This window comes from Capra hircus, chromosome 19 (genome assembly GCF_001704415.2).
Source record: "Capra hircus breed San Clemente chromosome 19, ASM170441v1, whole genome shotgun sequence".
NCBI classification, from domain to species: domain Eukaryota; kingdom Metazoa; phylum Chordata; class Mammalia; order Artiodactyla; family Bovidae; genus Capra; species Capra hircus.
The window spans coordinates 50,261,653-50,283,617 of record NC_030826.1 but is presented as its reverse complement, the minus strand read 5'-3'; the positions used below and the strand labels follow the sequence as shown (position 1 = coordinate 50,283,617).

The 21,965-nt window shown below is 61.5% G+C and overlaps 2 protein-coding genes across 3 annotated transcripts in view; one reads left to right on the top strand and one right to left on the bottom strand.

Annotated features, from left to right (window-relative positions):
- The window catches only part of ASPSCR1 (ASPSCR1, UBX domain containing tether for SLC2A4), a 28,364-nt gene extending 11,280 nt beyond the window's left edge, over positions 1-17,084 (top strand). The window contains exons 5-16 of one of the 2 annotated variants that reach the window (XM_018065437.1): positions 589-646; positions 1,482-1,555; positions 1,899-2,334; positions 11,024-11,163; positions 11,375-11,456; positions 11,826-11,892; positions 12,303-12,365; positions 12,893-12,945; positions 16,290-16,341; positions 16,576-16,645; positions 16,728-16,903; positions 16,988-17,084. In XM_018065437.1, the coding sequence (XP_017920926.1) occupies positions 589-646; positions 1,482-1,555; positions 1,899-2,334; positions 11,024-11,163; positions 11,375-11,456; positions 11,826-11,892; positions 12,303-12,365; positions 12,893-12,945; positions 16,290-16,341; positions 16,576-16,645; positions 16,728-16,903; positions 16,988-17,001 (1,285 nt within the window). In that variant the 3' untranslated portion in view covers positions 17,002-17,084. The remainder of the gene's footprint in view (positions 1-588; positions 647-1,481; positions 1,556-1,898; positions 2,335-11,023; positions 11,164-11,374; positions 11,457-11,825; positions 11,893-12,302; positions 12,366-12,892; positions 12,946-16,289; positions 16,342-16,575; positions 16,646-16,727; positions 16,904-16,987) is intronic. The other variant, XM_018065438.1, reaches the window with a different exon arrangement.
- Positions 18,260-21,889, bottom strand: LOC102178856 (centromere protein X). Its single transcript, XM_018065436.1, has 5 exons — positions 21,810-21,889; positions 19,455-19,506; positions 19,201-19,254; positions 18,826-18,914; positions 18,260-18,738 (listed from the first exon to the last, which is right to left on the bottom strand). Exons 1-5 carry the CDS (start codon positions 21,837-21,839, stop codon positions 18,724-18,726), a joined length of 240 nt encoding a protein of 79 aa, XP_017920925.1. The 5' UTR covers positions 21,840-21,889; the 3' UTR covers positions 18,260-18,723.

Sequence of the window (21,965 nt, the reverse complement as noted above, 5' to 3'; positions counted from 1 at the left end):
AAAACCTCGGTGGCCATCAAGGTACAGGCCGGTGCAAGTGGTATGGACTGTCCTGAGAACGTGTGCCGACCGTGCACCTACATGCCCTCCACCCTCCAGCGTGCCCAGCTGTGCTTCCCTAGGGCCCTCCCCTCCCATCTCGGGGTCTGCTTTACAGGTGGCCGGGCCTGTTGCCTGCCTCCCTGTTATTCCCGGGGTTGCCCCACTCTCTCCTTGGAGTCCATGTGATAGATCCATGCCAAATGATCCTGGCGTCTCTGGTGGCAGCAACCCGCTCAGGGGACAGGTTCAGATAAAAGCTCAGATCATGGTCCCCCAGGACTTGTCGTCACCGACTGTGGGGACAGTTGCCAGAGACGTGAGGCACATCCGGGAGGTGACTGGTGCTGCCCGTCCCCCTGTTCCGTGTCCTCTCTTTGCTCTGAGCCCGGAGGCTAGGGGCGGGTGGGAGACTCCGCCAGGCTGATGGCCAGCTGTGGGGCGGCCAGGGTGGGCGGGTCCCCATGGCGCTGGCCAGGGTGCCATCCTGAGGGCAGCAGCGTCCCCGGGCAGTGGCTGCCTTTGATGCTTTCTTCACTCTCCTCACAGGGAGTGTCTGGAGCGGCCGTGTGAGGCCAGCCCGGTCTGCGTGTATATGAGGGATGAGGTAGGTGAGCTGCGGACCCGCCCGCCTGGCCCACACCCCGCCGCCCACTCCTAGCTGCCACACAGGCCCAGCCCCACTTTCCAATCTGGAAAATTCACTCCCTCAGACCTGCTTTCAAAGCAGCGACGGGCAGACTTGGGCCCTGAAAGCATGATGTGTTTCATGGAAAAAAGGCAGGACGCCGGCTCCGCTGGAACCGACCGCGGGCCGCCCGGGCTGCTCCCAAACCTCCCTCAGAGCCCTGTTTGTTTTCTCAGCTTCTCTCAAAGCCCAAGAGTCACAAAAGTGGTTTCATTTTAATAAATATTTGCTTTGCTCCCTGTTTTGATCTTTTTCAAAACCGAGTGTGGCGTGGTGCAGGCTTGGCCTGGCACCGAGGCCCTGCCTGTCCCCGCCCGCCCGCCCGTGACGGGGGACCCTCCTGGCGCTCAGTGCCCTGGCTCACAGGGGCTTTTTGTTTCAACCCTGGCCAAGTGCCCTTTCCTGGCCCGGGGTGGCCACTGTCCCCGAGGGGCCTCTGGTATGGATGGGCCACACCCATGTATTTATCCCAGCTTGAGGTTCCTGATCCAGGGCTCAGCAGGGTGAGGGTTCCAGGGCTCTGAGGGGGAGGGACCTGAGTGGAGACATCTTCTGCAGGAGAGAGACCACTGGGCCTTGGGCACCTGGGCTGGATTGAGGCCATCATGGGCCTTTTGGGTGCTGGGGCTGGCAGGGCGACTCCGAAGTGCTGGTGACATAGTGCCCAGGTTGGGGGAGGCAGCATGCGGCAGCCTCAGCGGATGGGGAGCTTCATCAGCACGGGGTCAGCAGGATGTCCTGTCCCCCCTCACAGGTGACCGGCAGAGCCGCCTTGCAGAGCACAACACTGCAGTCACTGGGCCTTACTGGGGGCAGTGCGATCATCAGGTGAGGCATGTCTTTGAGTCTGGTTTAGAAAACGGGGGTCTCATAGGAAAGGCAACAGGAAACATGGGGATGGCCAGACCCTCACCAGTGGCTTCTCCCGCCCTCAGCCTGGGGGGCTGGGTACCCTAGGGTACAGCATCAGGTGGGGGATCTGCCCTTGGCAGGGTTGCCATGGTGACCCTGTGCCCGTTCCTTCCCCTGGGAGGTGAGGTGGGTCGGGAAGGGCTGTGAGGTGCTTTCGGGGCACTGGGTTCAGTCTGGTAGTCATCAGAGGCTAGGGGGCGGCACCGTGAGACCCAGGGCTCCACGTGTGGAGTTTCACTTGCTTTCTGGGCCCACTCAGGTTTTCCATGAAGCGATATGACTCTGCCAGCAAACAGGAGCCTGGGGCCTCCTGGAGCAAAAGCCCAGGAAGCCCGACCCCCTCCATGTCGGCTGACCAGGCAGCCAGCAGCCCTCTGCTCCCACTGAATTCGACGGGGCTCAGCCAGGGCGATGTGAGCCGTCAGGATGAGGCAGTGAGCCCAGGCGCCAGCTGCGTGGATGGCTTAGGCCCGAAACCAGTGGATGCTCAGGCGAAGCAGATCTCGAAGGAGCCCCCACCTGCCCCTTTTGTTCCTTTCTCTGGTGGGGGACAGCGACTGGGGGGCCCCTCCGGGTCTGCAAGGCCTCTGATGTCATCGTCAGCCAAACTGCCAAAGTCCTTCTCCAGCCCTGCAGGCCCCTCCAAGCCGAAGAAGTTGAGGCCTGGCCAAGAGCCCCAGCCAGAGCCAGAGCCGGTAAGGGGTGAGCTGGGCTGGGCACTGGGGTCTTTTTTCCTGACAGCACCTGACTTTGTGGCTGGTCAGCCTAGGGTACAGCAGGGTCACTTGGGTACGTTTCATCTTCTCAGGGAAGTGATGTTTTGGCTTTGTTTTGCTTGAAATTAACTTTCTTGAGGCACCATTTTAGATATACTGTTGATGGGTTTTGACAAACCTGTGTGTCCCTGTGGCCGCATCACAGTCGACAGGGCCATCCTTCCAGAGCCTCAGAGCTGGCACCTCACCTTCTGCTGGGCTGGTGGGCTTGGCCGGCACTGATGCGAAGGTGGTTTGGCCTTGATTGTGGCACGCCACCTCTACTCCTGAGCCAGGCGTTCGCCAGCTCACCCGTTGTGTCCCATCGCTGGCCAGCAGAGGGTGAGTTTGCTCACTCTTCACAAACGTTGTGGCCTTGTGGTTGGGCCTTGGACATCTCTTCTGGACATTTCTGGGAAGTTCCTGGTGGCCACCTGAGCCGTGGTGGGGAGGAGGGTGCACAGCCCTCTCTGAACTCGGATGGAAGGGTCCAGGCTCTGGATTGTCTCCGTGACGCCATTTTCCTGTTTGACCAACTCTGTTGAAGTGTTGGGTTGGCCCAAAAGCTCATTCGGGTTTTTCTGTAAGATATTATGGGAAAACCAGAACGAACTTTTTGTCCAACCCAGTACAGCTTACTGCATAGACACCTGCCACCAGGGCAGCGTGGGGCTTTTGTAGATGTTGAGGCTGTCTGTGGGCACCTTTGAGCTGTCGTGAGTCTCACACCCTCCCCTGCAGTGAGGCCCGCTCCCATCTTTTGCTCTGACCACACACAGACATGCACAGTGGCCGGGACCCTGCATCTTGGATCATGCTGAGCAAGGGGACCCCCAGGTGGCCAACACCTCTGCAGAAGTCAGGCATGTGGCCAGTGTCGGCCTCCCCACTGTCTGATGGTGCCAGCCTCCAAGGCCATCTCTGGTCTTCTGTAGGTCAGGCCAGCCCTGCCCTGGTCAGTTGCAGCCTTGGCAGAGCTCCTAAGAGAGAGGACAGGCGTGACTTCTGTTGGATCCAGTGCTTGAGCTGAGTGCTGATGCAGGGCTTTCCCCTCGGAGTGCCTCTGGGACTTTGTCCAGTGGGGCTTTCATGAGCCGTAGGGCAAAGCTCTCATGGGCTTGTGTCCCTCTGTGTGACTGTTCCCTCAACAGTGCTGAGACCCTGTTTTCAGGAATGGCCTGTTGTGGATTTCTTAGTGTGTCGGGTTCCTGGGCACCAAGGAATGTCTTGCCCTGGGACTGTCCTGGGCACCCTGCCTCCTGGGCTTGGCCCCTAAGGAGGCTCTGTGCGTTCATCCAGAGTCCAGCTTAGGCCTCTGGCTTGTGGCTAGAGAGGGTCTTTCCTAATGAAGACCTTACGGTGGCGCCGGCCTGGGTTGGCAGCCTGGGCGGCAGGTTCTCACCTCTGGAGCCCTTGCGGTTGCACAGGTGCATGTGGGCATTGTCTGAGACGCTGCTGCACCTTCGGAGTGGGGCCCCCAGGTTCTCCACCCTCCTCTCCCCTTCCTTCCAGCCAGAGTGACTCCGTGTGCCCACACTCCACTCAGGGTCCACTTGAGGTTTTATGTGATGAGAAGGATGCCCCTGCCAAAAGAAACTGCTCTTTACAGATCACCTTTCCAGGTGATGGAGAGCCATTGGAGGGTTCCCTGCTTGGACTGGGAGCTTCTGGAGTGAGGGTGGTGAGGCTCCACCTGGGTGGTAGGATGCTCACCTGCTTTCCTGGTTTCAGTAGTTTCTCAGTATCAGTTGGAGTCTGCAAATAATGTCAGGTTTATCTTTTTCTTTGATGTCCTTCTTCCTTTTTTTTTTGCTTGTCGTATAGCAGTGATTGGGTTTCTGGTGTCTGTTGAATATCAAATTTAGTGAGCATTCTTGTCTTGACCTTGATCTTACAGGGAGTAACCTTAGTTTATCTGTGAAGTGTGCTGAAGACAGTGAAAAGTCTTTTATTAAATTGAGGGTTTCTGTTTCTAATTCTCTGAGAGTTTTTCTTTATCATCAACGTGGTTATTTTATGAACGGCTTTTCCTGAATTGAGGTAACTCCACACCTTATGTCTGCTTCAGTTCATTTGCATGATGTGGGTTTGGGTAGATTTCCCCCATCAAGCCATCCTTGCATTCCAGGGCAGTTCCAGTGATGTGTTAGTGCTGGAGCCTGCGTGCACCCTGTCTCTTCTAGAGCCCCCTCCTCACTCTTGCTCCAGGTCACACACCAGAGGATGGTGGAAAAGTAGGGGCACCTGTGTTGTGGGGAGGTGGGGCAGCTCGGCCATGAAACAGAGCCCAAGTCCCTGCAGGGGAACAGGCTTCGGAGATCTCCTCCTGCTCCCCAAGTCACCCTTCGTGTGTTCTTGCTGAAATGGATGGTGGTGGGAGGGAGGTGTTGGAGGTGGGGTGGGGACTGAGCCAGTCCCAAGCCCCATGAATGGCCATCCTAGGGAGTTGGTGGTGGCACCCTGGCCTTTCAGGGACCCCACTGGCTTCTACACTGATGTTTGGGCTGCATTAGATGGTAGTATAAAGCCCCCAGTCTCATCACCTGGGCCCAGAACCAATGGTTGAGTGCAGAGCCTTGTGGTTGGGGTGAACCTGGGCCGGGCTCCTGAGTCCCTTCAGGCCTGCCCTTTAGGGGAGGGGTCCCTGAGTTTGGGGGTCAGAAAGCTAGAACTGGGGCTGGCTGTCTCCTCCTCCCAACCTAAAGCCTGTGGCTCTCTGTATCTCCTGGGAACCCGCTGACACCCGTGGCTGTGTGGGGAGTGGCTTGGGTTGGTGCCGGCCTGATAGTGGCTGCTGTCAGGCGCAGGTTCCCAGTGCATCCCTGAGTGCTGACCCCAGGGGCCCCAGGAAGGAGGGATCCTGGGGAGGGTCCGCCTGGCCGCCAGCAGTGCGTGTCTTTGATCTGGGAGCCCCAGCAGCTGGTTGATTGTGGAGCGTCCCCCGCCCGCCCGCCTGCCTCGCGCCTCCTGTCACACTGACAGCCGCGCACCCGGAGGCCCGGCTGGCCACATGGTGTCTGCTTTGTGTCCCCTCGAGTCCTGGGGGAGGGGAGAAGGGAACAAAACAGAACTTTTGGGGGAACTTCAAAGGTACATTTTAGTAATCAAGAAGAGTTTCCAAGTTTCCCATTAATGTTTTGCCTGTGTGTGGTTTTGGATTTGAATGAAGAGTCAGAAGAGACAGGATGAAATACAGGCAGGTCCTCGGCTGAGGCCCAGGATGGTTTACAGACCCGGGCGGCCCCTGCCTTTGATGTCAGAACATTAATTATTAGAAGGTAGTTTTACTGGCCGTCAGAACCGGGTGCGGGGAGAGGTTGGGGCTGCCCGGCGGCCCCTGGCCTGTCCTTTGAAGTCCTTCCGCTGGCCCGGGAGCCTGCCCCGCAGCTCTTTGTGCTGCTGGGCCATGCTCCCAGCAGGCGTCCCCTCACGCAGCTGGCACAGGGGTTCGTGATCAAAGGCTCCGACCCCCTAGGCAGGGCTGGCTGGCCACGGTCCCCCCTGCCTGTCCCCCACCCTCTGGGGGGTGGTCTCTTCCCTTGGAGACGTGGTCCCGCGGACTTGCTCCGCACCTTGCACCCACACCTTGGGGCAGGCGTCAGCTTCATCTCTGGCTGTCCCCGGTTACTGGAAGGTTTAGAACACACGGGACTTGGGGGACCCTGGCCAGGACCTGGGGGCTGGGGTGGACTGGGAGCAGCGCCCCTTGCTGGCTTGCCTCCCTCCTTCTCTTGGTCTGGGGTGTCTGTCCATGACAGCCCCCAAGAGCACAGCTCACTGTCTCCTGTGTGTGAACCCAGGGTGGGGTATGAGCTGTCCCTGATCTGCTGGTGATTGTGGATACCCGCGGGCGCCAGCCTTGGCCTTAATTGGGATGTCCTCTAAGGGTTTTTGGCAGATAGGTCAGCCGCTTTGAAGGCCCCAGCTGAGTCTCAAGGCGGTTTCTGAAGCCTGGTGACCGGCAGGTGCCCTCCAGCTGTCCCTGTGCTGTGTCAGCCGTGACTGGACTCGGGGGAGAGACAGACGCCCAGCCTGTAGAGCCATGATGGAGAACAGGCGGGCAGAGCACCTCAGCCACTGGCACATCTTCTGGTACCCAGAGCTGCCCACAGGGCCAGGAGGCCTCTGATTGGGCCCCGGGGGCTCCCTGTGTGGGATTGCTCCTGGCCCTGGTCCGCTGTGTGCATCCACCCCCGGGCCTGCTGGTCTGGAACATGCGTCTTCCCCTGTGGATGAGGAGAGCCACCCCATGCCCCGCGTCTGCTTATTTCAGTCCTTTGGGGGTCCGTGCACTGTGCACAGAGATGCCAGCTTCAAACTGCCCGTGTCGCTGTTGCAGCCCAGCGTTTCTCTTTTAAAGATCTGCTCTGTTTCTTCCTGCTCGGAAGGTGGGCAGAGTCAGGTGTGGACCTCGGCCCTGGGCTGGGGCAGACCTGGCTTCAGCCTGTGTCACAACGGGCCCAGCGGGTGAGGGGCTCAGGTTCAGTGCGGCCTTGCCGGTCAGGCCTGGCCTCACATTGGCACAGCGCGCGTTCCGGAGGGCGGCCGGCTCTGAGAGTGACGGAGGCTTGGCCCACGTCCCTCCCGCGTAGTGATTCATTTCAGCTCCAAGCCTCAAGGGGAAACGCTCCACATTCCCTGTTACCAAAAAGCATTGTCAGAGGACAGTCTGGGCAAGAGGGAGGCATGAGGGCGGGAGGGACACAAGAGCCCTACAGGGAAGCTGGAAAATCTGGGGTTGAGGTCACCTCCAAATAGTTTTTGCATTTTTTCTCCCTGTGTCATCACGTCCTGGAAAATTACTGTCAAGAAAATGAAACCTCAGCGGGCAGTGAGGCTGCTTCTGACACGAAGGGACCCTCGTGTGCCCAAGTGGGTCCTCAGCCACTTGGGCAGCGGCCCCTGGAGCATGTCCACCAGCTGTCGGGGGACGCCATGGGCCCAGATCTAGGCCCGGTGCCCTGTCCCCTCCAGGCCCAGCCCCTGGCTGTTCCTGTGGCCTTGCTGACCTGGAGTGGTGCTGACAGTGGGCAGTGCCCTCACTTCCTCCCCTCGGGTCTCCCTCGCGGGGTCTGTCCCCCTGTGGCGGCGGCTCTTTCTAAAGGCACAGGTGGCCGTCACAGCTGGTGGCTGGTTCCCAAGTCCCCATGGCTGAGTGGCCCAGGCGTCAGCCCGGTGTCTTTCCAATCTCAGGCATTGCTCGGGGCCTCCTCTGAACGTCACCCGCAGAGAGTGCTCCTATCACCCCACCTCCGGAGGGTCTCTTCCCTCCCCAGGTGCCGTCTGTTCCCCGCACCAGTTTCATCCAGTTTGCAGACCCCCTGACTCATCCCCTCTTTCCATCTACCTTCCTCCTTTCTGGTTTTCTGGGTGTTGTCTCCAACTTTGGTGGAGGCTGGGACAAGGGAATCTTTGCCAGGGTCACGTGTTTGCAAGAAATGAGGGACCCCCGCGGGGTGTTTCACCAGCAGGGTTGGGTCCCTTAAGGCCCTACCCTTGGAGCCTGCAGACACCCACTGTGCCTCCCCTCAGGATGGTGCTTGTTTGCTCACCTGTCAGGGGCAGTTGTATAGACCCCCCCACCTCGCAACTCCATGGACTCAGGCCCCAGGCCCTGGCTGCTGCCTCATCATTCTTCTCATCTTCTCGCTGACAGATGCCCACAGCGTTGAGGCCATCAGGGAAGAGACCAGCTTCTCTGGCATTCTGGGGGTTAAGGGGTAAGGGAGTCAGAACCAGTCTCTGCCCTGAATACTGACAGCCTTCAGGAGCTGGACTCTGAGCCAGTGATGGAAAACTTGCGGTTTTGCCAGGATGACCCAGGCCTGGTGACATTGGGTTCTTGGTGGAGGCGCATCCTCCGAGCGGCTCCCACAGGCTCTTGGAGTAGACCTGGAGTTCTGGGCTGTGAAGACAAGCTGTCAGGCGTGCTGAGGAGGTTCCAGGCCTGCCACCCCACAGGGGGCGTTTCATCTTGGAGCCCCATCCCAGAATCGGGGGCTCTGGCCCTCGAGCAGCGCACAGGAGCCCAGTCTCCGTGGTGAGGGTGCCAGGGCCCTCTGACAGTGGCCATTGTGTGCCTTTCTTTTTCCTCCCCTAATGGTCTCATCCTAGGCCTCTAGTCTCTATCCAAAAACATCTCCATAAATCCATCTAGGATGGGACCTGTGTGCGTAATAACTGCCCATGACCACGGAACAGCGGGTGAAGGGACAGCAAATGAGGGCCAGATTGCCGGCAGAGCATCCGAAGTGAGCGGGGCCAAGGCTTGGCCTCCCCCGGTGCCGCGTCTGCCGCACTTCCTCCCACATGGAGCTGCCAGGTCCTCTTCTTTCCTGGTCTCTCTCCTCTTTGCAGTGGGAATATCTCCACTGGGCAGGCTGTGTGGAGGTGTTTGAGGCCCCTGGCTTCTCCCTTGGTCATTTGGCAGGACAGGGTGATGCGTCCTACCAACCAGCCATGGAAATCCACTCTTCTCATGGGACGGGGCCCTCCTGGGGCCGGGTCAGGGCGGCAGCTCTGGGTGGGTGGTCTGGGCTCTGATGGGCGGCATCAGACCTCTGGCTCCTCTGCCCAGGAGCAGGGAGTTTCCCCAAGGTGCAGACGATGCGGGCGGGTCAGAGTCATCTTGAGGTGGCTCTCTCCTGGCCCTCTGGCTCCTATGTGGGACCCTGGCTCCAGGCTGCTGTTGGATAGAAAGACAGGCTTCTAGAGCAGAGCTGAGGCGTGCATGGGAGGAGGGGCATGAATCGAGGGTGGATCCAACACTGAGAGAGATTTTTCTCAGTTTACTGTCTGACTGAAGGTCAGTGGCCCCTGAGCAGCATGAAGCCAAAGGCTGATGTCGCCTATGTCCTTGTTCTGAAAGTTGTGGGAGGGCTGTGGAAAGTGCTAGTGGCCCGCGGTCTTCCAGGTCACCCCTGGGCTGTGCACCGGAAGCACCCAGGATGAGGACGCCAGAGTGGCCCCACGCTCTCGGGGTCAGGCTTCACCAATGTGTCCCCCGGAGATCAGGGGCACTTCTGGACGGTCAGGCTCAGCTCCAGGCCACAGACCACAAGTCACCCAATGGCTGGATTCTCAGGGCAACTCACTCGTGTGCCCACACGGGGCCCTCTGAGGGCAGGACTGGAGCAGGGTGGCCTGTGGGCTCTGTGCTCACGCGTCCAGGGGCCTGGCACTGGTGGATACTGCAGTGCCCAGCTCAGGCACATCCATGTCTGCCCTCACCCTCCCCCAGGAGCCCAGGCGAGTGCTCGGCCCTTCTGGAATGCAGGCGCCGTGGCTGTGGGGGGCAGCCTGGCGCCTGGCATCTTGTTATAAAAAGCTTGGCGTGGACTGCCTGTGGGCTGCAGGAGGGTTGTGGCTTTGAGGGGGCAACCCCTGGGGGCCTTGGTCAGCCACCTACCGACCCCACTGCCCGGGCCTCAGCCAGTCTTTCCTAGCCACCCTGCCACCAGTGCCCTGAGATCAGAGGTGCTTCGTGGCGAGAGCCCACCGCCCTTTGTTACGAGGCGTGACGCAGCTGTGCGCTCAGGAATGGCAGAGACCTGCCGGCCTGGGCAGTCAGGGCCTTGGGGGTGGCTGGGGGAGCAGCCCTGAGCTACCTGGCAGGTGCGCTGGCCAGCCCCAGGACGGTGAGTCTGACCTTCAGAGCCAGCGGGGCTGGGGTCGGGCCAGAGTGCAGGAAGGGACGATGAGAGAAGCCTGCCAAGCCTGGCGTTGGGTTTCGAAGGCAGAGGGGTGGGATTCCTGTGCAAGGCTGGGGTGTGGAAGAGAGGGCAGGCAGGAGCAGGAGGCAAAAGAGGCCTCACCCCAGACGTTTGTGGACAGTCTGTGCAAGGGAGGGCAGGAGCTGGCGTGGGCCCCGAGGGACACCTCCGTCTGCCCGGGCTCCATAGGCAGCCTCAGCACCGCGAAGGTGTCTTCCCCCATCATCAGTTGGGCCACACCCGGAGGCACTGCAAGCAGAGTGAGCCCTGCCTTGTAATTTCCGTCGCCGTTGGCTGCCAATTAGGAGAGAGGCTGTCCCTTCCTGTGTCCCCGTGGTGGGCGGAGGGAGGGGCTGACTGCTCCCCCAGAGAGGGGAGGTGGGGTCAGTCTAGCCACGGGGCCAGCAGCTGGCAGGTTTTTGCCAAACCTCTAATTTAGGGGCTGTTGCTTGTCCTGCCCCTCCTGTGGAATCCCTGACGTGGCCCTGACCAGGGTGCTGCTCTCCAGTTTTGTTCCCCACTTTGGTAGACTGTGATAACAGGTGGCTTCCTGGGGCTCGTGGGGAGCCCTCGTGAAGACAGGATGAGAACAGAGATGCTGCCGTTCACTCACTGTCCAAGTCCCCTCAGTAGTCAGGGTGCGCTCTGACCTGGCTGCACGGAGACCCTCGGGCCCTGCGCCCTGTTGGTGAGGGTCTCGGCATTGTCACTGCTGAGCGGGCGGGCCTGGGGGGAGGGGCCCTGGTCGGGGAGAGGCTCGGGCGCCCCACGCCCCACCCTGGAGCCTGGCCACGGGCTGACAGGTGGGGCCGGCAGCACAGAGCTCAGCTGGGGTCTGCATGGCCAGCCCAGCCCCTCAGGGTGGGGAGCCTAGGCCCCACCGGGCCTTGCATCAGCTGAGCTCTCTGCCTGCCCAGCCGGTGGACCGAGACCCCGTGGTGTGCCACCCGGACCTGGAGGTGCTGCTCCAGGCCTGGCCTGCGGAGCTGCCTGATGAGTTCTTCGAGGTGACTGTGGACGACGTCAGAAGACGCTTGGCCCAACTCAAGAGTGAGCGGTGGGTGTGCCCTGGCCCCTTCTGAGACACCCATGCGCTCAGCAGCACCTTGGAGGGTGGGGGGGCCCAGGCAGGGGTTGCTTAGTCCTTTCTGGCCCTGTGAGGGAGAGCAGCTCACGGAGCCTGAGGGAGAAGCTGAGGCCAGCTGGTGTGGGCCTCCGTTCTGGCTGGGGAGACCTGGGACCTTCACCACTCCCCGCCCCCTCCCCAGGAAGCGCCTAGAAGAAGCGCCCTTGGTGACCAAGGCCTTCAGGGAGGCTCAGATGAAGGAGAAGCTGCAGCGCTACCCTAAGGTACCCGGGGCGGGGGTGCGGTCTCCACACGGCTCTGCGCTGGGGCCTCTTGCGGTTCCCACAGCCCACAGGTCACTGGCCATGGTCTCCTGTACTTCAGCCCAGGCCGGCAGGGCTGCGGTTTGTTAACCAGTCAACTAACCAGTCAGCCTCGTTTTAAGATGAAAAATGTCACTGTGTTTTCACAAGTGCACGTGGGTACTTGTCTGGTCTTTCTGTCCAGCGCATGGCCAGGAGTTTCAGGGGGCAGCCAAGGTGAGGGGGTGCTGGCCCAGTGTGGGGGAGGCCTGGACATTGTGGGCCCAGGGGTACAGCTGCCTGGGTTGGACTCCAGCTGTCCTGCTGACAAACCGGCTTGTCCTGGCCTAGGTGGTCTTGAGGGTCCTCTTTCCTGACCGCTACATCCTGCAGGGCTTCTTCCGCCCCAGCGAAACTGGTGAGGAGCCCCGTCTGGGCGGCCAGGAGGGTGGGAGGCCCCACGAGCCCCTCCAGGCTTCTTCCGTCTGGGCTCTGGGGCAGGCAGTGGGCACAGGGCTGGGGGCTGGCTCTCGCCAGAGGCCCTGCAAAGCAGCTAGGCAGTGCCTCTGGAGCTGGGTGCCCTTCATGCACCCACCTGTTCTGGGCATTGGTGGGACAGAGGGGCAGAGAAGGTGGGCTCCCCTACACCCAGTACCGGGGTCTCTGGCCTGGGACTGCAGCTCACCTGGAAGAAAGACAGCCATGCCACCAGTTCTGAGTGGGGTCCTCCGTGGCCTGGGGGGAGTGAGGTTGGACCTGGCTCGTCCCGTTGCAGAGGGGGCGTGGCCCTGGAGTGGGGTGCTTGCTTACCCATTCTTCCTCCTGCAGTGGGGGATTTGCGGGACTTTGTGAGGAGCCACCTGGGCAACCCGGAGCTGCCGTTCTACCTGTGTGAGTGCTTCCTCGGGACCTCCTTTCAGCGGCCCTGGCCCCTCTCGTTTGGGGCTTGAAGTAGCTTTTCCCACAGAAGCAGCAGCGGGGCTGGTGGGTCTTGCGCTGGGGTCTGAGCATGAGCTAGGGGAGTAGGGGAGGGAGGGTGACCATTGCTCTGCTCAGTACAGCTGTGCCCTCTGCTGCCCGCCTGCCCTCGGGGAGGTGGGGGCTGGGGGCAGGGGTGTCAGGGAGAGCTCCTGGCCACCTTTGGAGAACATCTGGGGGTTGAGGGGTCAGGTGTTCCCCTGCAGTGAGTCTGCCCCTGGTCCTCTCCCCAGCTTCTGGCTGGGCTTTTCCAACAGCACAGAGACGGACAGGGAGATGTGAGCTGAGGGGGCTGCTTCAGAAATCCTCTGACTCATTGTCAAGCCTGTTCTGGGAGTGGGGTCGGGGGTGTAGGGGCAAGCATGGGCAGAAGGTGGGGTGGTGATGGGGGGAGGGGAGGGGCAGGACACTTCCTGGTGCAGACAACCACCTCTCCACAGTCATCGCTCCTCCAAAAACCATCCTGGACGACCACACGCTGACCCTCTTTCAGGTACCATCTGGGGCTGGCCTGGGAGGGACAGGTGCGAGGGAGGGTGGGTGAGGCCACAGTCAGAAGTATGATAAGGCCTTGTCGAGGGGTAAACTTGTACCAGAGTGCCTCTGAAGGCAGTTTTGGGGCTTTCCAGTCTCGTGCCTCCTGCTTCAGTGGGGATGGGCTTGCTCAGTTGGCTGCCGCCGGCTTGAGCCAGGACTGCCCCTGGATCTGGGTGAGAAGGGGCTGGCACATGGGGCTGCTCAGGGAGCCCCCGAAGGACCAAGGGTCAGAGGCCTCAGTTCAGGTGGCCAGCCGCCCAGGAGGCCCCTGGGGTGCCAGCTGCTGGGCAAGTTTGGCTGCAGACTGGAGGGGCTGCTGCCAGGCCTGCTGCCCTGCCCCTGCCTGTCCCCTGGATCCCATGGCCTCTGCTGGGAATACCGCGACGGGCCCTCCCCAGGCACTGGGGGCCCCCAGAGCTCCCAGGGTGAGGAGTGTGGATCCGGTGCCCTGCTGGGCTGCAGTCCAGAGCCAGGAGGAATGTCCTGTCCCTTCACCCCAGGAGAGCAGCCCGGGGCCTCCCCAGCCCTCTGGCCTAATGGTTTCCTCTTAAAGTCTCTTCAGATATTTTAATTAGTAACAGAGGCTGGCCTTTGTTAAATGGCCAGTAGGCCCTGCAGAGGTCTGAGTTGGGGCAAGGGGATCTGCTTGCTGCCTGGGGCTGCCACCATCTTGTGGGGATGGGGTCAGACCAGCAGAGAGGCTAGAAGCCCACCAAGGAAAGGAGTCGAGGTTGGTGGGAGCAGGGTGCTTCCCTGCACCCCCACTCCCCCTTCTCAGCCCCTTAGGAGCCCCAGAGGCACTGGGCCGCCTCCTTCTATCCCCACCCGCCCTGCCTCCCTCCCTCCCTACTCTCCCTCTTTGGCCAGCCTGTTGATAAACATTGAATTTGGAAGATGCTTTGGGATGGAGGGAGGCCAGCGTCCAGGCACCCCCCTCCAATTAGGAACCCTGGGGTGCCGCCTGTCCCGCCCACGTGGCCTGATTCCTGGTGACACTCTGCCCCCTGCTACTAGCAGCCGTCTCCTTTCATCTGTCAGCTCGCCCTGGAGCCGTGGGGCCTCTGCTCCGGGTGGTGTCCCTGCCCGCCCGCGATCAGAGAGCTGGCAGGGCTCAGGGAAGGAAGCCTTCCTCCCACCCGCGGGTGAGCGGGCGCGGAAGCTGCCTGCTTTCATGTCCCTGGCAGGGCCTCGTGCTGGCTGCCGGCTGCCCTGGAGGCTGCCCGGGGCCAGTCCTGCGCCCCGGGAAGTGACAGCTCAGGGTGGGTGTGGGGGCTGGAAGCCTAGCTGCCTGTTTTGACCACGGGGCCAGGAGAGTGACTGTTCATTGGGCAAGACGAGTGAGGTTGAGAATGGGCGGTTGCCAAGGATGCCGTCCGTGGACACAGAGGTCCCCAACAGCCCATGTCATACCTGCTTCCTGGGCCCGAGCCCTCTTCATGCTGGTGCAGCCCCGAGCCTCAGGGACCTCCCTTCGCTCCTGTCAGCCCCCCTGCACTGCCTCACCCAGAGCCCCAGCATCAAGCCCCACCCCTTGGTGATGCCCTTAGAGGGCCCCGAAGACCACCACAATCTGTGAACTTTGTCAGCCTGAGCAGAGGGGTGCGCCTCCCTCCTGGAGCCATGGTGGTCTTCTGTGCTTTCTGTTCACCCTTTTTTCCAGTGGGGTTGTCCCCTGGGATACAGGCTGGCGGGTGGGGGGCTTCCAGCAGGTGCAGAGGGCAGGCAGGGAGGCCAGGTTCCAGAAGAGCGGCCTCTAGGGGCCCAGAGGGGTCCTTCAAGGCTTTAAGCTCTGCAGCCCCTAGACGGCCCCACTGGGATGATCCTACCAGTGCCTTGGGTTGGCCAGGTCAGGGTCTGGCCTCACTGGGCCACCTGAGAAAGGGTGAGGCACTGTCCTACCTGTTTCCAGCCCCTCCAGATTCCGGTGCCTCCAGGGCCAGGGGCAGCCCCCGAACACCATCCAGGCCATCCCTCCACAGTAGGCTGGGATCCCAGGCCTCAGAGTGGGGTTTCAGAGTGTTCATGGCCCTTCTCTGTCCCTCTGTTTTGCCTGCAATCCCAGCGTTCCTGGTCTTTGAAACTTCCTTCTATTAATAAGTCCCCACCCAATTTCAAGAGTTCAGAGCTGAGAGGACACACTCAGCTGGCAGCTGCGGCCCTTCCGCCGAGGGCTGAGGACACGGCCATGGGTGGTGGCCTTGCTGTTCCTCAGGCCAGCTCTGGGGGTTGCAGCCACTCCTGCCTCGGATGCGGAGGTGGGAGTGGAGGCAGGTGATGACGCTGGGGAGCTCTGGGATCCTCTCCTACAGCCCTGATTTCTGAACCATAGTCTGGCCTCCTGCCTGGGAGGCCTCCAGGGACGTTTCAGGGGTTGTGTGATGCGTCCTATGCAGGTGGGGCCAGTCCTTGAGCAGAAATCTTGTGCCACCACCCCCACGGACAGGATGCCAAGAAGAATGTGGGGACCCCCCTACCCTGCAGGAGGGCCTTCTCGCTGGCTAGCACTGGCTTTTCCTCATAAGGTGACCTAGTGCCGAGTCAGGGAACCCTTATGTGAGCTTTCAGGTCAAGGCAATAGGCCTGGGGGCACCTCTGGGCCCAGGCTCCCAAAGCAGCTTGGCTCCAAGAGGCCCCCTGCCCACTTCCCCATGCCTGGGCCCCACTGGAGAGCCCTGCACATGGCACGCCCACCTCCCATCCAGCTGCTCCCAGGGGACCGGGCTCACCTGTCAGCCCCTGCAGAGTCCCCCCTCCATTCTTTGGGCAGCAGAGGTCGGGGGGGCTGGTGGGGGTATAGCGGGCTGTGCTTGTGTTGGCGGCCACCTTGCGCCCCATGCCCCCATCCCCATCCGTGCACTTCTGTGTTCATCTGCATCTCCTCTGACCTCTCGATGTCTCCTGTAGTCTCTGGTGAGGGTGGGGGTGGCCACAGCCTTCAGAATATAAAGTGTTGACCCTGGGACCTGGGCAGGAAGGGGAGGTAGTTAAAAATGCCAGAGCACGCACACCACAAGAGCCTCCTGTTCAGCTGGTGCTTGGGGCTGGGCCCTGGCAGGACCCTGTGGTTTGATGCCCTGGCCTGGCTCGCACTGGGGTTGGTGCCAGAGGAGGAACAGGTGAAGCTGGGCAGTGGGCGGCGTGATGGGAGGGGCCTGGTGGGGCTGTAGGCCTCCTCAGTGGAGCCCTGGGCCTAACAGATGCGGTGCCCGTGAGGCCAGCACGGAAGCCCTGCTCCTCCCTGCCATCCTGTGCCCCACGGTGCCCACTTGGTCCCTGAGCTCCCCTCCGCCCTCCCTGCAGGCGAACCTTTTCCCCGCTGCCCTTGTGCACTTTGGACCTGAGGAGCCAACAGGTGGGTAGGGTCCCCCTCTGCCCACCAGCGCCGGCCAGCCCTGGGCCCCACATCCCAGCTCCTGAGATGCTCCAGAGCAGAGGACTTCGGGTCTGGGAGGGAGACCTGTGGCCCCAATACCCCCATACCCTACTACTCCCCAGGGCCAGGCCATACTCCCTCCCAGAGCAAAGCAGCTGTAGGCAGGTGGGGTCCCCTTGTCTGTGGCCTGAGGGTACACTGGGCCTCCTGCAGGCATCTACCTGGAGCCCAGGCTGCTGGAACACACCGTCTCCCCGTCTGCAGCTGACGTGCTCGTGGCCAGGTGCGTGTTTGCAGAAGGTGGGGGAGCACACTGGCACAGTGCCCGCCCTCTGGCACCTCGGCCCTTGTGCCTTTGTTTTCAGGTGCATGTCCAGGGCTGCGGGAACCCCACCCCCACCGCCAGCCCCTGACACTGCACCCCTTGAGTTGGAGCCAGCTGCTGAGGAAGGGACAGTGGGGCCCCCTGAGCCCAGCCGGGGGACAGCCCAGCCTGTGAGGAGGGATCTGGGCAAAGTGCCCAAGTGGTTGAAGCTGCCAGGTACCCTGGGGGTGTGGCCGGGCGGGGTGGGGCTGTGGGCAGGAGCCCAGGGCCCCGACGTCACCCTGTGTGTTTGCCTTGCAGCCGGGAAGAGGTGAGAGCCGCCAGAGGTGCCCACTCTGCCAGCCACAGGACCCCTTCCCACCCTGAGCGGGAATAAAGACGCGAGCCTCTCTTGAGACCCTCCTGTCATCTTTTCCAGGGGAGGGTCCTTTGGTCCTCTGCTCTGCGCCAAGCTCCCAGCCAAAGGCCCCCCAGCCTAGCTAGATGGTGATATGTGAGCCCAGAGGCTGCTTGCTGGGGCTTGTTCTTGTTAAGGACACAGGTGTCTTCCTTGAACTGCCTGCCCTTTGGTTTTGAACCTCACTGACGTTAACAGCACCCCCTCAGTGGAGGACACGAGTCTGGGGAGAAAGGCCTCCGGGCGTCGCCTGCTTGGCTGCAGCTCAGGCCGGGCCCCCAGCCCCTGACAGGAGAGAGGATGTTGCCTCCACCCCTGGAGGGGCGGGCAGGGCCGGCCTGGGGTTTCCCGGGACCCCACCCGCCCCACCGTCTGAGTGCACTTCAAAGTGGCTGGGGGGGTGGGGGCACAGGCCCTGGCACTTGTCGCCAGCCTCTCCCCTCAGGTCTAATTACTTCCACATGCGCCCAGAGCTTTGAAGCCCTGAGACTCCCTGTGGGAGGGGGGAGAGGAAGATGGGGGGCAGAGGCGGGGAACGGGTGCAGGAAGGAGCCAGCGGGGCTAAACTAGGGAGGGCGGGTGGGCTGGCCCCCTACCTATGCCACCCTTTGGTGGTGGGGGGAGGTGGCTCCTGGGTGCCCATGGCAGTTGGGCAGATGTCCCTCCCCAGCAGGCCAGATCCCGCTGCTTCATGAGAGTCCTGACTCTGAGGTCACTGGGCCCGGAGCCCTCGGGGTGTTTCAATCCTAGGTTGACAAGTCCAGGCAGCTTTCAGAATTAATGGGAGGTAGGTGCTGGGGGGGTGGGGGGTTGGTTGCTGGGCCCCAGAGGGCAGCCAAGCCTGACTGGGTTCCTAACAGGTCCTGAACAGCCCTGACCTGCCTGGCCTGGGCCCTGGGGGCAGTGGTCCTTTCCACTGGCGTGACCCTTCTCCCCCCAAACAGCCCTGCCCACACATCCCTGGGCATCCCGGCCAGTCGGTGGCACCCCATGCCCTCGGCAGCCCCGGGCAGAGGCACCATCCCAGGCGGGCAGCCACACGTGCAAGGGTTCCGATTTCACAGCCCTCGAGCCCGGCCCACGGCAGGGTACTCACACATGCTCTTTGTTACTCTGTCCTCTCCCAGCTTTGAAGCAACTTGACTTTGGGTGATTAATGGCAACAGGAGGCTGTGCCTGGGGAGGTGGCTCTGATTTATTGATGTTGCTTTGTTGAAAACAAATATATAGCTCAGGGAAGCATCTTTTGCGGGGAGTATCAGATGGCTAGAAGGTGACACGCTAGCTTTGGGACCAGTGGCAGAACCACACCATTCTGCGTGTTCGTGGAGGACACATGGGCTACCTGTTCAGGTGGGCGGGTCTCCCGCACCCGCTTCCCAGTGACCAAATGCTTCCCTCACACCAGCGGGCGCCTAGCTGCCCCGGGAAGTGGGGTGGGCACCTGGCCCCTGATCCTGTCAGCGACCCCTCCCCTCCATATGCTGTGTCCTGGCCGTCAGCAGCAGGCAGAAGGAATGACCTGGGGAAGAGGGGTGGTTTGCTGGGAGCTGGAGAACGTTGTGGGTCAGCAGCTTCTGTCATGTCTGCAGCCAGAGGCCATGACTCCCGACAGGTGGCCACAGTGAGGGTGGAAACCCTAGAAGTCCAGAAGCTGTGGGGGAGAGGCACGCTCAGAGCCTATGGGTGTGGGCCACCCACCCGTTCCCGGCCCAGGCCCTGTTCCTGGAGGCCCACTTACCAGCTGAGGCAGCACCTTCTCCAGCTGTTCCACGTCCACACGGGCCAGGCCCTCTGCCTGGGCCTGCCGGACGCTGCGGATGGCCGCTTCTGCCGTGATGGCCAGGGGAAGTAAGGTAGAGAAAGCGGGGTGGGGGGGCTTGAACCCCAACCCCCCTGGGCCACAGCCCTGGCTGTTCCCCCACCCCTGTGCCAGCTGACAGCTCAGAAGATTGAGGCTGGGGCTTCTGAAACAGAAATTTTCAGGGACAAGGTGCTTGTGGGAAAATGGGAAAAAGGTGTCTTGATAGCCTCACTGAAAAATGTAAATGGATCACGAATCGTCCAGACAAGCCTGGGTAAGACCCAGAGGACACTATCGGGTCCCTCTGCTCACCTACAACGAAGATCTTGAGCAGCTCGGCCATGAGCTGCAGCGCATCCCCACTGACTGCAAGGCGAAGGGAGCAGGTTACAAGCACGCCCCCTCCCTGCCGCCCCACTCCGCCCTCACCCTTTCGGACTTGGCTCAAGCTCAGGCTGGTGACCTCTGCCCTCTGTCTGGTCCACCCAGCCCTCCCTAAGGCCCTGGCTCCTGCAGAGCTGCAGCGCAGGGTCCCAGCACCCCACCCCTGCCTCGGGCCCACACACCTTTGGTCTTCTTGTCTTTAAAGTGCAAGTGCAGCAGTTTGCTCACCAGCTCCTGGGGAACGGAGGGCACATCAGTGAGCCACTTCCCCCACCCCTCCTGCTGACCCTTCAGTCATTTCATTGCGGATGGGATGGGGTTATAATTTCCAGCTGGAAATGCTGTCTGTGGGGCTGGGTCTCCTCAGGGTGGAGGACTAGGCATGGGGGGCTACCTCCCTGCAAGTGCCTCCAGGAGAGCCAGAAATCAGATGCGTGTGGCAGACACGAGGAAGCAGCCCAGGTGCCTGCCCACTGCTCTGGGGCTCCAGTCCTCACGGTATCCAGAGTGGTCTTGTGCTCCTGCCCCCAGAGACAAGTTGCTTTCCCCACAGTGGGCCCCTTCACAGGCCTGCCCATGTCACTAACACTGCCTGGCTTTGCCAGACCCCGTTCTGAGCACAGCGCCAGCTCCATCCCAGGTCCCTCCTTGGGGCCTACAGCACAGCATGGAGAAGGGGATCTTCGTGTAACGGGGAAGGGAACTGTGAGAACCCTAGAGCTGAGCAGGAGCCAGGCTTCTTTGTCAATGGGCAGTCAAGGTAGGGGACCCAGGAAGGTTGCTGAGGGTAGGGACTAGCTGGAAGGAGCTGTGAATGAGGAGCCCGCAGAGCTCCTGGGGAGGTAGGACAGCAACAGTGGGTGCCCAGAAGCCGGGTGTCGTGCAGAGGTGAGCTGAGGACCCACCAGGCCTCCAGCCTTGGCCATGGAGATGGCACTGCCTCACCCGGTGCAGCTCAGCAAAGCTGGAGAGCAGAGGGGAGGGAATGGACCCCGCCAGAGACCCAGCTCGGGAGGGGAAGAGCTTGCCACAGGTCACTCGGGCAGCGCTGAAGCAGCTTCACCCCTCCAGCTGTGACCACGGGAGCCTGGCGCCATCTGCTGGTCCTACTCGTGTCCGACTCTTTATGACCCCATGGCTGTCCATGGAATTCTCCAGGCAAGAATACTGGAGTGGGTTGCCATTCCCTTCTCCACCGGACCTTCCCGACCCAGGGATTGAACATGGGTCTTCTGCATTGCAGGCAGATTCTTTACCAACTGAGCCACTGGGGAAGCCTGTGTACCTGGAAAATACCAGGAAGGGCCCAGAAGGCTCTACCGCTCCATCAGCTCCCAGACCCAGGCGAAGAGCTAAATCAGTCAGATTGCTGCTGGGGGGCAGCTGCACGGGGTGGTTTGTGACAGAGGGATCAACACCAGCTGGGAGCAGAGATTCCCTAAACTTGCAGAGGGGAGGATGGGACCTGGGACGTGGTCAGCCTTTGTCCCACTGTGTGGAGGCAATACAACCACTTCTCCTCCAGGTCACCCTCACGGGACAGCCCTGGTCATGGGGAATGGCCACAACCCCAGCTCTCAGTGATAAAGACCGAAAATCCCCACTTAAGACAGGCTGGACAAGGCAGCGCTCACAAGGGGCTGGGATGCTCCTTCCCGCCCCAGGTTCACAAAGGCCTGACATCAAGGGCTCAGTGTCTTCTAACCTTAAGGCAGAGTAACAAAGAGACTCAGATCACTCATAGCTGGCAGGCCTCCCTATCCATCCACCCAGGGCAGCACTCACCAGGTGCAGGGCAAAGGGGCTTACTCTGGAAGTGGATGGCCTGGGTTTGACCCTAGTTCTGCTGATTTCTCCCACTGGCAAGTAGGGCCAGTACTAGGACCCATGTCCTAGGGTGTTGAGCATTACACGGGCTAATTCATGCCTGGTGCATATCCAGTGCCTGACTGTGCTGGGTGTGTTGCTAAGAAGAGTACTCGTAGAGCCACAAACACACCAGACAACCGAGCCAGCCCGGCTAAATCAAGACGCAAAGCACAGGGCTGGCGTGACAGGAAAAAGGCCAAAATACACAGCTTTAGAATACACAGCCGAGACTACCAGCGAGCTGGGCCGCACTGTGCTCTGCGCTAAACCCTAGGGAGGAGAGTCCTGCCGATCCCGTAGCAGCGGGGCGAGGGGCAGGGCTCGGCGGCCCAGGCTCCTCTCTGAGTCTCCCTGCATTTGTGCCAGCACCTACCCCTGCGGGATTTCTGCAGACCCTCTCCGTCTGGCCACAGACCAGGGCGCCTATTCAACCTTCTGCTACCGGGCCACGGGACCACGGAGGACGAAGGGCGCTCGGGATGGGGGTCATTGCCGGATTCTGGAAACCGGCTCACCCTAGATGGCAGCGGGGGCGCCGGCTCAAGACCCGCACGTGAGTCAGGCAGGGAGCCGGGGTCGCAGCGTCCCCGCCGGTCCGTGCGCGTCCCCCAGCCGCAGAAACCTCGCCCGCCGCCCCCAGCCCGCCCAGCCAGCACACCCTCTCTCACTTTCCGGAAGACAGCCCCGGTTTCCTCCATGACTGCCACAAAAGCGCGCGCCCTCTGGATCCCCGCCCCCGAGCCGCCAGCCAATCGACCCAGAGCGCGCCTCCCGGAGCCCCGCCCTCGCACCGCCAACCAATGGGCCCACCGCGCGCGCCCGCT

Excerpts from the sequence above, each read along its gene's own strand:
- LOC102178856 (XM_018065436.1), bottom strand. The coding sequence starts at position 21,839 with ATGGAGGAAACCGGGGCTGTCTTCCGGAAA. Across the intron at positions 19,507-21,809 it reads CCGGGGCTGTCTTCCGGAAA|GAGCTGGTGAGCAAACTGCT; the intron begins GTGAGAGAGGGT and ends TCCGTTCCCCAG. Across the intron at positions 19,255-19,454 it reads TAAAGACAAGAAGACCAAAG|TCAGTGGGGATGCGCTGCAG; the intron begins GTGTGTGGGCCC and ends TTCGCCTTGCAG.